At 46.4% G+C, this 14,303-nt stretch overlaps 1 protein-coding gene across 3 annotated transcripts in view; it reads right to left on the reverse strand.

Moving 5' to 3' along the window:
* The window catches only part of APLP2 (amyloid beta precursor like protein 2), a 46,996-nt gene that overhangs the window by 785 nt on the left and 31,908 nt on the right, over positions 1–14,303 (reverse strand). The window contains exons 7-17 of one of the 3 annotated variants that reach the window (XM_075723365.1): positions 13,267–13,434; positions 11,162–11,277; positions 10,722–10,796; positions 9,358–9,516; positions 8,809–8,937; positions 6,436–6,535; positions 5,703–5,873; positions 5,057–5,092; positions 2,102–2,184; positions 1,201–1,275; positions 565–720 (exon numbers count right to left, since the gene is read on the reverse strand). In XM_075723365.1, the coding sequence (XP_075579480.1) occupies positions 565–720; positions 1,201–1,275; positions 2,102–2,184; positions 5,057–5,092; positions 5,703–5,873; positions 6,436–6,535; positions 8,809–8,937; positions 9,358–9,516; positions 10,722–10,796; positions 11,162–11,277; positions 13,267–13,434 (1,268 nt within the window). The remainder of the gene's footprint in view (positions 1–564; positions 721–1,200; positions 1,276–2,101; positions 2,185–5,056; positions 5,093–5,702; positions 5,874–6,435; positions 6,536–8,808; positions 8,938–9,357; positions 9,517–10,721; positions 10,797–11,161; positions 11,278–13,266; positions 13,435–14,303) is intronic. The other 2 variants (XM_075723364.1, XM_009479724.2) reach the window with 2 other exon arrangements.

Raw genomic sequence — 14,303 nt, forward strand, 5'->3', positions numbered from 1 at the left:
CTAATGTTACAAATTTGGGACCCGCTTCTCTCATTAAGGAGGTCGTTACAATTTCCTGCATCGGTTGGGCAAGGGGGAAAAGCAGCTTTCTCCAGACTCCATTAAGTTGTCATTAGAAACGCGCATGTTGGGAGCAGAAGCAAGAAGGAGGAATTGCTTCTCAGCGTTCAGCCGATCGCGCTGTCTTAATCGTTGTTACATTAGCTGGGAGGACAAATTGCTATAGATTGACTGACTGACTCCCCTGCTAAAGATATCGCCTGAAAAGCTCATTTACTGCTAAATCCTACCCTGAGCCAGACAGGGAAGTCTAATTGAATTCCTTGCGATAAGTGAACGCAACTGTGAAGCGACAGGTCCCAGCACGGCACGCCGATGACCGATACCTGCATACTAATAGATAAGCAATGGAGATGTTGGCATCTACAGAGTTAAGTCCCGTTGAGCGAGGAGCAGAGCAGTTGATGGCTTGGCAGCTACCGCCATCCTCGCCCCCTCCACACAACATGTGATTCAATGTTGACTATTTTCATCCTTGGTTATGGAGCAGGAGTTGTTTCTCACCTCCACAATTCCATGGCTGATGGTCCCATACTGCCTCTTCCTCAGCATCACCAAGCTGATGACTATAACAGTAGCTATGGCAACAGCAATCACCAACAGGCCGATAAGGGCGCTGCTGCTGAAACTGAAGTCATCGCGGAGGGAGTTGTCATTATCCTGGAGGGGGAAGAAAATAAGGGAGCGGGTAGAGGAAGAGCGATGCGGGAGATGCGCTGCTAAATGCAAACCTAAAAGGCGGCCGCCAATAAGGTCTTCAACCATCCGTGGTGTCAAGGCATGACTGATTACACCAGACAGTGTAAATATTTCACCCCTAAATATTTCACCCCTAAGTATTTCACCAAAAGGACAATGAACGCACAATTGTTTCCCCACTTCAGCATCCTGGACATGCACTGACCCACACCGCTCTCCTATCCCACAAAACAGTTTTGCAACCAAAGAGTCAGGTTAGCATCGCCGGGCGTTTACTGTTTACATCTTTATGCAGAAATGCTGTACTGCATTATACGCTGCAGGACCTCCCAGAGCAGCGTCAAGGCACCGAACCCCTGGAATTCAGTAACGCACAGGAAGCGAAATGCAGCTTTAGGAATTCGCCCATCGCTCGGCTGGACTCGGTAGCCACATACATACCGGCTCGTCCACCAGCCCGCCGACACGCTCCGCATTGAAAATCATTTCCTTCACATCAAGGGTTTCATCAATTACCTGAAACAGCCACAAAAGCGTTTTATGAAAGGAGCCATACCAAACAGGTGGGAGAAGGAATACGAAGGCAGTCAGGAGACCTTTAATGAATACTAGCAAAGGCTCAGAACCACCTACCATCCTTCCCCTGCTCTCAACAGCGCGGGATGTTCTCCAACTTTTCAAGCCACCTCAGTTAGCACTGCAACCATTTGGATGTTCAGACTACCTCAAACTAAAGATCCAATTTAAAAACCAGGCACTTGCGTTGGACGCAGCATTTCTGCCGTGTCACATCTAACCTGTGGCTTTAAAACAATTTGGAAAGAGAACTCTCAAGGGTGGTCGTCTTTTTTTTTTTTTTTTTTTTTTTTTAAAAAACCAGGGAACTGAGGCAAGTCAGCTGCCTCTTTACACTGTAGACAGAGCTAATACCTACTGGCTCGCTCACCTTCAGAAGGCGGTAAGGCCACCTTTCTTGCCACGAAAAATAGGTGGGAAGACAGATGGAACACACCAGCGTTCGGTGCATTCGGACAGCGAGCTACCTAGCTAAAATAAAGATGTATCGAAGGGTCTCAGCTTGGGAAAGCAGTTACTAAATCAGACACTTCTCCAGCACACGCTGCCAAAGATCTAGATCTCTCTCCTTCCCTCACCCTCCCACCCTTCTGATGCTAATCAGTATTAAGAGCCTACAATAGTCAGAAAACTGACTCCCCCACACCATATGGATAATGAATACACTGACATTCTGCAAGCAGGAAGGAGACATGGAAATAAGCCACCGCTATTAATTAGTGTCCGCGGCAGGCTTTGCTGTACAAAATAAAGGTGGAGGGCTCACCACATTTTCATCCACTTTGTTCTTGCTGTTAATCACTTTTTCTTCAGCGCCAATCAGCCCATCCAACTCAGTCATGCCAGAACCTGCACCAAAAGAGCAAGGCAGGGACCGTTAGCGAGCCCTCGGTGACATTTAGGAAGGGTTACCTACTCTTCTGTAGAGCTGCCATGGCTAGTGTGTTTAACCGCATGGACCGCTGATTATTAATCTGTCTTCATGCTGTTGTGTCAGAAGGGGAGCTCATTAGCTATGCTACAGTGACAAGTGATTGGGGGGGGTTCTGTTAATGAGGGGAAATGAGGTGGCAATGAGAGGAGCAGACAAGACTCACCAAAACCAGGCTGAAGTGTAAATCCAGAAATACCGTACCATTAAGTGCTGCTGTTAGAAGGTCCGAGGCAACACGTAACGCGAATCGTGAGCGCGCAGCTCCTGTCTGCAAATGTCGCCCTGGGTCACCACCACCTGACCGCGACCCCCGTGAGGGAAGCAGACAGCTCCCCTCTGCCGAGGGCCAGCGCGCAGGGAACGCTTTCAACCGCACGGGCAGCATCACCCATTCTTTTGAAATCGAGCGCATCAGCAAGTGCCTCGGGAATGAGAATTTCAAGGTCACCCAGCGTGGCTCTGTAATGAGCTGCTGTCCCGTATCTGGCACGAGCCCAGAAACAATAAATCCCAGGGCAAGGGAGGAGCAAAGAACTACACTAGCCTTTGTACCAGAACATCAGTCACCCATTTCTAGGCTGAAACTACCATAGGCTCAAGAGAAGAATATCAATTAACAGAAGGCGGCTGCTCTGCATAAACTGTTTGGATCTGAAGCGTTTATAAATAGATCGGATCAATAACAGAAGAGCCTGATGCAAGTTACTCAGACCTCACATAACATAGCAAGTCAGGAGAACGCCAGTTTTCCATTATCAGTAGGCACAACGTGACGTCCTTCGCAACACCTATGCCTCCCTCATGCAAAAGCAGGAGGACGGCGAAGCCTCAAACCTACAGCGGAGTCTCTCCAATGAGGAGCACGATGTGGGGGAAACATTACTACAGCACTTCACACTTTGCCGGTGATCGCACGTACCTCTCCACAAGCTGCTGAGCTTGCAGGTTGCCTAAGACATTATGTCAACTGCTGCTGAAATTGGCAGCATGTTCTTTGATGAGATGCAAGGAAAGGCTAGTTGGGTTGGCTCCGAGGCAAGTTTTTACAGCGACACGCTTTTACTGCCTGAAAATGCCAAGGAAACTAACGTTTCACTCCAACCCCTCCCAACAGAAGCATCTCGGGTTTTAGCGCATCCCCTTTTCCTGTACGGCTCTTTGGAGACAGTAATCAGATTCCAGGCACGGCCAAGACTGCCAGTCTGACTCCTCACGGCTGTCGAAGCAGGTCATGTTATTGTGAAAGTCAATGATTGGGATTTTCTGGAGAGACTAGCCACAAACAGTTTTTAGAGAACTCCTGCGTCAGCTTTTGGCTGACGGCTGCTTTATTCAATTCTCAGGAGCCAATGTAGCACAGTCTCCAGGGCTGTGAGTTCAGCTGCTGCACTGAGCTTTGCCATTTGTCACAGAGTGCTACACCAAATAACAGACACAGTTCTATGTAGCTCAAAGGCACAGCTTAGTTTATGTACTTCCAGGGAAAAAAAACCCCACCCACCCACAAAAAGAACGCCCAAACTCCCTAGCAGCCCTCGTGTAACGAAATGGGAAGGGAGAGAAGGGGCAAGTGGAGGATATAATCTTGTCCCCAAGTCATCAGAAACTCCTCCACTAACCCAAATGGGAAGAACCAGCCTCTTTAAGCCAACAAAAAAGAAAAATTTTCAAACTAAAAGCTGTCCCAATTCCTTCCAGAGCAGTCAGTACACTGAATGAGCTGTACACTGTTCCACAAGAGCGATGAAGGTGACTTGACATTTGTAGAGAAACTCTGACAATGAGAAGAGTTTCAGGCTATCTGGCCTTCACCATGTCGCAAAACTATTTGTGTTCATATTAAACGGTTATTAGCAAAATCCTTTGCTCTCCTTTGAGATCTTGCACAATACATTTGGAACCAAAGGCAGATTAAAATGCTTGGTTTACTCCCCACACATGTACCCCTGCTCTGCAAGAGCATTTTAAGAATGAACCTTCCATTTCTACTTCAGGAACTAGATCTGCGGCAGCAGATCAGCCAGGCCCGATCTCTACCTGAGACTGTATCGCTAACAGAGGATTTCATTTAATGCCAATATTTCTATGCTGCTCTTAAAGCCCAGGCAGCCCCTTTTTAGCCAGGCACCGAGTTACTGCAGAATTAATAATGAGCTAAAGGAGAAATGGATAATCACACAGGACTTTGCCAGTACGGAGAGACGCTACGTGCGAAAAGGTGATGCCGAGGAGACCACAGACACAAAGAAGGAATCTCCTGATTTATCTGCCCCGGACCATCTGCGCTCTGTAATATCTATGAGGACATTTAGCTGCGAAACACAGCCAATGTCTGCCGCAGCACTCTCATTCCTAGTTTAGCGCTGTCATCGGGCGGTGAGGACAGAGTCCGCAGCAGGCAGAAGAGCCTCTAGACTCTTTACCATCAGCACTGCTAGATTTATTTTGAGAAGTGTCGAACGTGAGTACACGTGGAGAGATGCAAAGTACCGCACGGCTGCAGACAGACTGCAAGGCCCACGTTTCTTGAGGGCAAAGCAGCTACTCCATGCACTCTGAGACACCTTGTGAGCCCATCAGGGAGGAACGTACACAATCAATTAGATGCTCAGACTGGCTCGTTTCTTTAACACTAGGCCTGAACAAGCAAAATCAAAAGTTACTGATCTAAATGAGAGCAGGGAAATGAAAACAAAGGTGAGTATGAAACTAAAATGAAGCTATCAAACACACTGAGGAGGCAGAAGAGTGATCGAAAGCACTGTGAGGGAGCAGCTTAGAACCAACCTTTTTTCATTGGATGGTACAAATCCGGCTGAGGATCTAGCAGGAGGGAAAACAAAAACAAAAATAGCAGAGAAAGGAGATTAAGAGAGAAAGGAAAAAAGGCTTGCGCATGATTTCTGACTCAGACCCTGGGAAAAGCTTTTAGTCTACGGCTTTCTTTAAGCTCAGGACTCTGTTCAAGCATTTTTAAAATAAATACACACACACACGCCAGCTGTCAACACCCAATGATACACAAAATATAGATATATATTTTTAAAAAAATAAAGAGAATGCGTGCAGCCCTTCAGCAGGTCACGGCACAAAGACTTAGCATTACATTAGAGTGTTTTGGTTAAAGACTGAAAATTAATTCCAGAGTCAAGCCACACAGTAAAAATTTAACACTCCCTGCAAAATGGAAATAGAGGAAACAATTTTGCAAAGAGAAGAATCGGAAAACCAAGACAGCAGCTCAAGTGCAAATTACTAGCAGCACTGCCTCTTTCCAATGGACAGAGTCTGAGGGGTACTGCTGGGGCGACCGCTTTACTCTGAAATCACCCAAAGGGATGGAGCTTTCTGTTCCACCGAGCTGAGCCTACCAGCTAAGACAAAGCGCCTGCGTTCTGTAAAGCCAGTGAACCTGATTTTCAGTTCCACATACCTTCACTTTCAGGCAAGGCTGGGAAGGTTTTCACCTGGAACGGACGGAAAGGTTTGCCCTCCAGGGGAATTTCTTCGCTCTCCTCAGAGCTCACTCTGACATCCACCTGGGATTCAGAAATGGAGGATGTGAACTGATCCATGTCTGCACGCTGCTCCTGGAGCAGCTCATCTGAAAGGAATAAGAGGAAATATTACACAAACTGCATGAAGCCTGGCAGGAACAGAAAGGGGCAGATGGTTTGAACCTAGCTGAGGCAGGGCTGCAGGGGAACACTGGTCGGGGCTGCCAGGTTATCTGATCTTGCATGCTCTGAAGTCTCATCTGGAATTCTCAGTAAAGGCATTGGCTAGAAATACAAATAAGGGCCAAGAGGTTTGATGTGGCAAGAGGTTTTGGCAAGATGGGATTAAACTCCTATGAAGCAGGAAAGCATCTGCTTATTTTTATGGATCTTTTTCATCTCCCTTTGCGAGAGAGCTCTCCTATTCTGCATGTTGTTGACTTTTTTTAAACGGACAGCGACAGTTCTTAGGAACAAGCTATTCTGACTGGCTGTGCTGCAAAACCCAGAGACTATCTGCCCTGCGGTACCTAGGCCTGAGCCCAAGCGCTTGTTGTTGAGTGCATCCCCTCCAAAGGAGCTAGCGGTCTTTCTGGAGCCCGCTTCACTTGATATAAAAGCTCGTAGTCTAACACGCTGGCACGGGAGCTGGCACACAGAGACACTCACCAATCTCATCCTGGATTTCTTCAGCCACATATGGCACCTTGTAGAGCAGAGACAAGCTTTGATTCATCCGCTCCTCAATCACATGGAGATGTGTCATCACCTGCAAGCGTACAAGAGTGTGTTGGAGTAGGCAAAGGCTGTCAGTCACTCGATTGGTAGCGACACTTCACTTGTTTAATGAAATATCTACTACTGGTGCATCTGCCATGACAGGCAACAGAATGCAACACAGGTCCATCTAGTCCAATTCTCTGACTCTCAATGCGTCCCGCTTCGCTGGAATGGCCATTTGTACACGGCGCTCTCCATATTTTGGGAAAGGCTGGGGGTGAGAGAGAGGATTCAGCTGACTCTTGCTGTAACCAGCTCTCCACTGGAAACACTGAAGCTGCTATTTCCCATATGCCAGATACAGTCATAATTCGTTTCCTGCAGCAACTACAAGCAAGTGCTTTATTAAACGGATTATCATTCCTGACTACTAGAAAAGATACACGCAAAGGGAGCAGACAATATTATTTATCAACCCTGGTTTCAGAACAAAGGTGCCTTTCAGAACAACAGTGGCATTACATTTGTCTTACACCCACTCACTGGCAACAGCATTCTCCCTTCATTTGAGAAATAAATTCAAACTCTGTGCAACCTCAAATCGCTCTTCCCTAGCGTATTAAATTCACTGGTGAAGTCAAGCCTGACCTGAAGAGGGTGCTGCATAATCAGGGATCACGCAGACCAAGAAAAACATTTATATGGACGGCCAAATGTTGGAAAAAGCTAAGGAGTTGAATGGACCTGTTTTACAATCTGACGTGTGCCTGACCTTTAAGAGCAAGGATGAAAGCAATTTAATTTTACATGTGGCAGCTTGTCAATCAAGGGAATCGATTGAAGAGCTTAAAGTGCATCTGAAAAGTAACGCGAATGGAAATTGAACTGTACCACCCACATCCCTCACATGTCGATTTGTTGACACTGCAGCCTTCAGAATGAATTAAAGACTGTTTAGGTTTTAGCTTAAGAATACAGTTCACACACTCCCTCTTGGGCTTTGGCAGCATCAGAACAAAGGGTCAGGGTGGACTGCGCTTGATATGCTAAGCTGTCTGAAAACGCTACCACATATTCCGCATCACAAGCCAAACATCAGCTAATAAGTACCACAATTGCTACCGCTCTTTCTGAGGATGCGCACCTTAACAAGAATCATAGAATCGGTGGCAGGCAACCCGAGAGACAAGAGTTGAAGGTACACCGCTAGCACCCTGAATCAACATGGAACCTGGGGGACTGGGCACCTCCAAGGTTCACTCTTAGAAAATCACTGCAACACTACTCTACACCTCACCAGACGTGAGAGTAAGACTCCAGTCCTTGTCTTACTCTTAAACCACAATATTTCCGTCTACTGGTTATACAGCCAAGTAATAAAGCATTTTTTCCTCCAGTAAACTGGGACTGGTAAAACACAGATTACATTCCTACAGCTGTGACTGGACAGTCAGTTCTCTCTGCTCCTCTCTGAGCTTGTGCAAGGACATACCCTATGAACAGACCTTTCAACGTTAACGGGCCATTCTTAATTTGAACCTTAGGCCTTTCAGTACATCTTTCACCATTTTAAAAGTGGGTTGTAAAAACAAGAATCAGGAGATAATTCAAAAGATCTGTAGGGTATCTGCAATTCCTCTTACAAGTACATCGGCCAGGTTTGACACCCACTCGAAGCAGCATATTCGCATACACTACCCAGCAGAAGGAAAATGACTTTCTTGCTGCTCAGGAGTAAAATATATGGTAACACCACAAAACAAACTCATCAAAACAGACTTTCTAATAAAGCTAACAATGACGATCAAGTGCTTGGCAAGGATTATGTATTACGCTTTGGAAACAAGGCAATAACTCTGCAGAGGCACAAGAGAATTCCCACAATCCCAAAACACAGGCATCAGGAAGAACGAGCCTAATGAAAGGAACACATAGACACGAGGTCTTGAAAGAAGTGAGGAGGCCTGTTCAAGGATGACCACGCCCCCAGCAAATAATTTCACGGGTGCTTGTCAAAAGGAAACAGAAAAATGATACCGAACTAGTTCTAAACCCCTGGCCTTGTCATTGTGACCAACAATAATTCATGGCTAAAACCAGAGTTCCAATTTTTAACACAGAGTCAAGTACCAAGGAAAATCGTACAGACAGCGTATCTGGTGACAGGCAATATGCATACAGATTTGGAGATCTCTGCACAAGTATGAGAAGTTGCTATAGTACCCAGCAATTTAGCGTGAGGACTCGATGCATGGCTTCTAGAGAGTCTCCGACAGCCGGAGCTGGGTAACAATGCCTCCCTTGATAGAAACATTCTTATACCTGAGATTTCATCTGCGCAGCCTTTTCTGGGTCAACTGCCAGGACGTGCTGGTAATGGCGGATGGTGTGCAGACGGTCCTTGTTCTCAGCACGAACGTAGCGCTTCAGAGCTTGCAGGATGCGGTGGGGCTGCAGGATTTAAGGAGGGGAAGAGTTCAAATCCATTTTGATTCAAATAAAATTCACAGCAGAAATACAGCACTTCAGATGCGAAACTGCTCTGTTACTGGACAAATCAATCACCTGTGCTAACCTCTTAGATATTTTTCTTTTTAAATTAAGTCTGTTTGACTCGGAACACTATGCCTTATGAACACTAAAGAAAGTGGAGGGTTTTTTAACGGGGCAGAAAGGGGAGTGAGTCAATTAGGAGACCCGCTGCTAGGTCTTTAGCACAGACTGCCACGATGGAGAAAGCTTGACTGGGAACCTATTCCCAGCTTCTGCCTGGCAGGTCACAGGCAGTCTTCTCGCCAAGCCATTCCCACCTTCCACCCAACCCAGCGCTACCTGATCGTAAAAATTCATTGCAAAATAAAAAACACTCACCCGTGGTGGGTCAGCCTGCAGGGCAGCCAGGTAGTTCTCCAGAGCAATCCGACGGCGATCGTTCAACATGGCTTCCACACGAGCCAGGTGAGTTTCCACAAGCTGCTGCTTCTCACTTGCTGCCTCTTTCTCCAGAGATTTAACCATTGCCTGGAAGTGCTGGAACAAAGAAAGGAGTCTGCGTGAAGTGCGCTGTATGCATCAGGGTCACCTATGCTCACTCACGTAACTCCTGACAACAAATGGAGCCTGTCACATTCCATGTCCTAGGCATTTACAGAAAGAGAGAAGGGCACTGAGAAATATTGATGCAGATTTCATCTTTGCAAATTCAACAGTGACAATTTGCCTTCCCAACTTCCTTCACAAGCCATGAAGAGGGCAAATGGCCTTGCAGATAAAGATCGCGCTGGGGTTGGGAGATCCAGACTGCGCTGAACGACTGACACAGTATTAACTCTTTCCCTTGAACCTGCAATATGGAAACAGGATTGATCCCTTCAGCCTAGAGCCATTAACCTGAATTTGCGAAAGTTTACAAAGGTATCGTGTAGGGGATTTTTCATCAGCGCGCCTTCAGATCAAATCTCTATATATTCTATTAGAAAGGTCATAACCCACATCTCCAAAAGAACCAGAGAAGTCCATTAAGCGTTGTTGTGTTTCAACAGAGATGATGAAAAACTCTTTTGGACTTGCATAGGTTTCGAAACACTGGCTTAAATTAAAAAAATCTAGAGAGAAAACTATGTTTCAGGATAAAATCCAAAGTGGGCTTAAAAGCTGGAGTCGGTCACTTAGTTGTATATTGGTTTGAGGGAACTTTCATAGAGTTGTCACTGCCAGAAGAGCCTGCCCCTAACAATCCCATACTGAGAATATCCCTGATCAACTTCATCGTCGAACTGAGCTCTCCTCATAAGGCACAAGATTGGCCTTCTGGCAGCAAACCAGCTCTACCTGCTGCCAAAGTGGTTTTCGCTACGTCTACCCGAACAGCAAAGGTGTGTCCAGAGTCAGGGCCGATCCGAACTGGGCTGTGAGGCCACTGGTTAGAGCGAAACAGGCCAAAGGTCTGAAGTTACAATCTGGCTCTGCTGTCGCTATGCTTGAGGGGCGAGATAGCTTCCTACTACTGGGCTTAGGAAAGCACCTGGCAGAGTACTGGATCACCTCCAGGTTTAAGAACAAAGCACACAATTGAATCAGATCTCCTCTAAAAAGCAGCTGTTGACAGAACAGGAAAGCTGTTCTTCCATCTCAGTCACCTTTTGGCTTTGAATATTACAATCTCTCATTTAGTTCATTGAAAAGACAAAGGCCAAGCACCAGTAACTTTCCTCTTTAGGTCCTTTAACTCTTACCTGAATGAGAGTCTGCCTTTCTGCCTTGGGGAGATTTACAGCTTGGTGTTCTGCTTCCTCCCATTCCTTTTTCACCTGGACAAGAAAAGGACAGAACACGTCAAGAAGATGCAAGTCGACGTCTGATCTTTGTGAGCTGATTTGCCTTCACAGGCAGATCCTTGTACAGCCTGGCTAGGTTTTGAAGGCACAACAGAGCTGCGGTGGGGTTTAAACCTAGCACTTAAGCCCTCTGAGCAGCAAGCCAAGTGTCCCCAGTGATTCCTCTCTCCCAACACTCTGAGGAAATGAAAATCTAACTGCCACAGTGTGGTCATATTGCAAGAAACACACGGAAGGCTGGCGACTGGAAAGGAAGTCAGTTCACCATCAATTTGTCCAGAAAAACATGGGCAGCAACTATGCAGTGCAGCACAAAAGACTAAAAGCCAGATGCTCACCCGGTCCATGCGGTTGTGGTGTCTGACCTCCAGCTGCTCCTTCGCCTTCTGGAAGCGGGCATGTTCGTTGTCATCAGCGGGGGTTTCAAAGTAGACGTCCACATCATCAGTTGGCACTGCAAAGAGAGGGGAAGGCTAAGCGGAGGTTCAGAAAACAGTGATCCTGGATTGCAAAGGATAGGTAGGGAGAGGAATCTCCACGCCCGCATAATTAACAATCTGGCAGGCTGAGTTTACTGAACCGCCACCTACCAGGAGTCCATTTTGGTATCTTTAAGCTGCCAATTTACTGCACAACATCAGTTAGTTACATCATCCCAAAAACGCAGTAATGCACTGTGGCAACCAGCACCTGTTCGGTCTTCTCATTAGTTCTGAGATGAGCATTATTCAGCTCCAGCAACAGAATGACTTGGATTGCAGAATAAAGAACTTGTTTTCTCTTCCCTTTCACATTGGCTTTAAATGGCATTTTGTGCATTAGCTGTTCGCTGACAAGCTGGCTCCAGACATCATTAATATGATTAGGGAGCTCAACAATAAATCTGCACGAAACTCTACCCAATATTTTACACTTCAAGGCTACCTTCCCTACCAGATGCACCATGCAGGACTAACAGGCAATGATATTAGACAAGACAGCAACAGAAGGAGGCTCAGTGTGACAAACTGACTTGTCCAATAAACTGGACGGTTTGTATCTTTAAGACATTCAAATCTGACAAGGGGAGAAATAAAATTTCAGAACTGACAATTTCAAGCATCTGCAAAATCCACAACAGGGGCTCTGTACTCCACATCCTGCAGTTCAGAAAACGCTGAACAAAGTTTCTGGTTTAGAAACTACACACCCCAGAGACCTTTCTGAAAGGATCTACGGCAAACATGATGCACTCCGTTGCTGTCCTTTAGCAGAGGGAGGGCAGAAAGGGAAAGTTAAGGCAACCTTTCAACCATTTTAGTAATTTGGGTAGGAAAAAAACCTCCAACACGTCGTTAAAAGATAGCATGCCTCAGAAAAAAAATTTACCTTGCAGTTTAGCATGCACCTAAATCCACAAACCTTTATTCTAACTAGGGAAGGAGGAGTGAAGAAGGGCAAAGAAGAGTTGCGTGCAAGGGACAACGTCAGATCGGTACTGTATTCTGGGCCTGCTCATGGCGTTTCTGAACCAAGCTTGGACGCAGAGAACTCTCTTTCCAGCCCCAAATCCCTCTGTAACAGGACAAACTTTTGTACAAAAAGCTCCTGAGATCCGCATCTTTTATTTCACCACTTCAGTTAGATCAGCCCAATCTAAAGCACTTGCATGAAGCCCATTTTGTAAATAGGATTATGGCTGTACAGTCAGACTGCCAAGCCCCAGATAACACAAAAAGCCTTTCAAAAGGCTTTAATGGTAGCTGAAGTGGAAGTGCTGGAGTTCAACAATAAGATTAATAAGGAGGTTAAAATGTTTTTGGTAGTTTTATCATCTGACATAAAAGCCAGTTGAAATTGGTGCCAAAAACCTCAAGCTCTCAAAAAATACAGGGATTGAGTCATGATTCATATTTCAAACCGAGCTGAAAGTAGGAATCTGAATTCTATACTACTTCTCTGAGATTTTCCCCAAATCCAAGAAAACACCTACTACCAGAGGAATGGCAAGCAGCAGCCTGCTTTTCAGGACCGACTGGTCAAACATATGCATGGTAACACGACTGGGGAAAGCAAGTGCTTCCTTCCATATATCTGGAAAAAAAGCCAGTTAGGCGAACAGGAAAGCTACGTGTTTTCACAAGAGGTTAGAGACAGCCCCTGGTCCCTGTTACAGATCTGGAAGATGACAACTAAGCCCTCAGCAAGAGCTGCGAGCCAACGCTGAGCACAGACAGCATACGTCGAGAGCCACTTTCCCCAGGAAAGTTCACCCTGAAAACCTAGAGAAGCGGAGACAAGAGGAGACTGCTGCAAAAGGACAGACAAGAACTGCTGCAGACACCAGAACCAAAAGGATGAGCTACACACGTATCCTCTCTTGACCTAGGCAAGGAGGAGGAGACACCAAACGCCAGACAGACAGAGGCTAGCTGCAAAAGGGCCAGTGGGAGGCAGGACTTACTCATCTTTTTACACACAGCCATACAATACTCCTCTGACTCAAAATTGTTCCTGTTGCCTCCGCAGCCTCCATATATAAAGCGAATGCATTTTCTCTTGTTAGGGTCGAAGTACCAACGAGGCATCACAGCCCGGCAGGGCCCTGTCATCGCCTCCTGGGAGCAGACAGCTGTGTGGAGACGGGTTAGAACATGAGCTAGCGAGGAGCACAGGCCTTGCCGAGTGACTTAGACAAAGCAACGGTGGCTCTGGTCCACACCTTCTTCTGGGGCACCAGCGCTGGCCTCAGCATCGCTACTTCACCGACCACAGGGCTTTTGTCAGTTTTGGGGCGGGGGGGGGGGGGGATTTTTAACATTGCAAAAGCATCCATCACAAGGCTTGCCAGCGCTATTCGGGGAAGCGCCTGCACGTGGTGCTTTGGAGCGAACGTGCGGCGGTAGGCTACCCGAGCAGTTGTCTCGACATGGAGCTCTCATCTGCTAGAGTGATTTCTCCCTAGCTAGAGGGTGAAACAGCAAGGATCTATTTTGCTGATGCCACAGCGTTATGCCTCGGGTGTCCCAGTGGTAGAGCCTCCACTGTATAAAACGAACATGATGGAAAGAAAACCCATTAGGGCTGCTTAAAGCATTCAAAGATGTCCTATTCCGCTGCGCTCTGCCTGGATAGAGACTTCATATCTTAAAGGGGAGCAAGTGAAAAGGCACGCTAAGCAAAAGGAACATGATTGCCATGGCTAGGTTTTTAAGTTTTGAATCATCTACACACTAAATATTGAAACTCCAGGTAGCCATGGCACATGGACTGCTTTACAATAAGCAGGCAATATAAGCAGCTGGGCTATTCTGAGGCAGGGGAAGAGATATGGTGTGTAAGTTAGCAACTGTTCACGGTACTTTGGGGAAAAAAAAAAAAAAAAGACTGTGTACCCCCAAAACAGACACCCCAATCATATTGTTCCAATTCTGTTTCAACACCTGCAGATCTGTCACAGTCCTGTACATATGAGCTAAGCCTTGTTTCAGCAAGTAAAAT

This window comes from Pelecanus crispus, chromosome 19, assembly GCF_030463565.1.
Source record: "Pelecanus crispus isolate bPelCri1 chromosome 19, bPelCri1.pri, whole genome shotgun sequence".
NCBI lineage: Eukaryota > Metazoa > Chordata > Aves > Pelecaniformes > Pelecanidae > Pelecanus > Pelecanus crispus.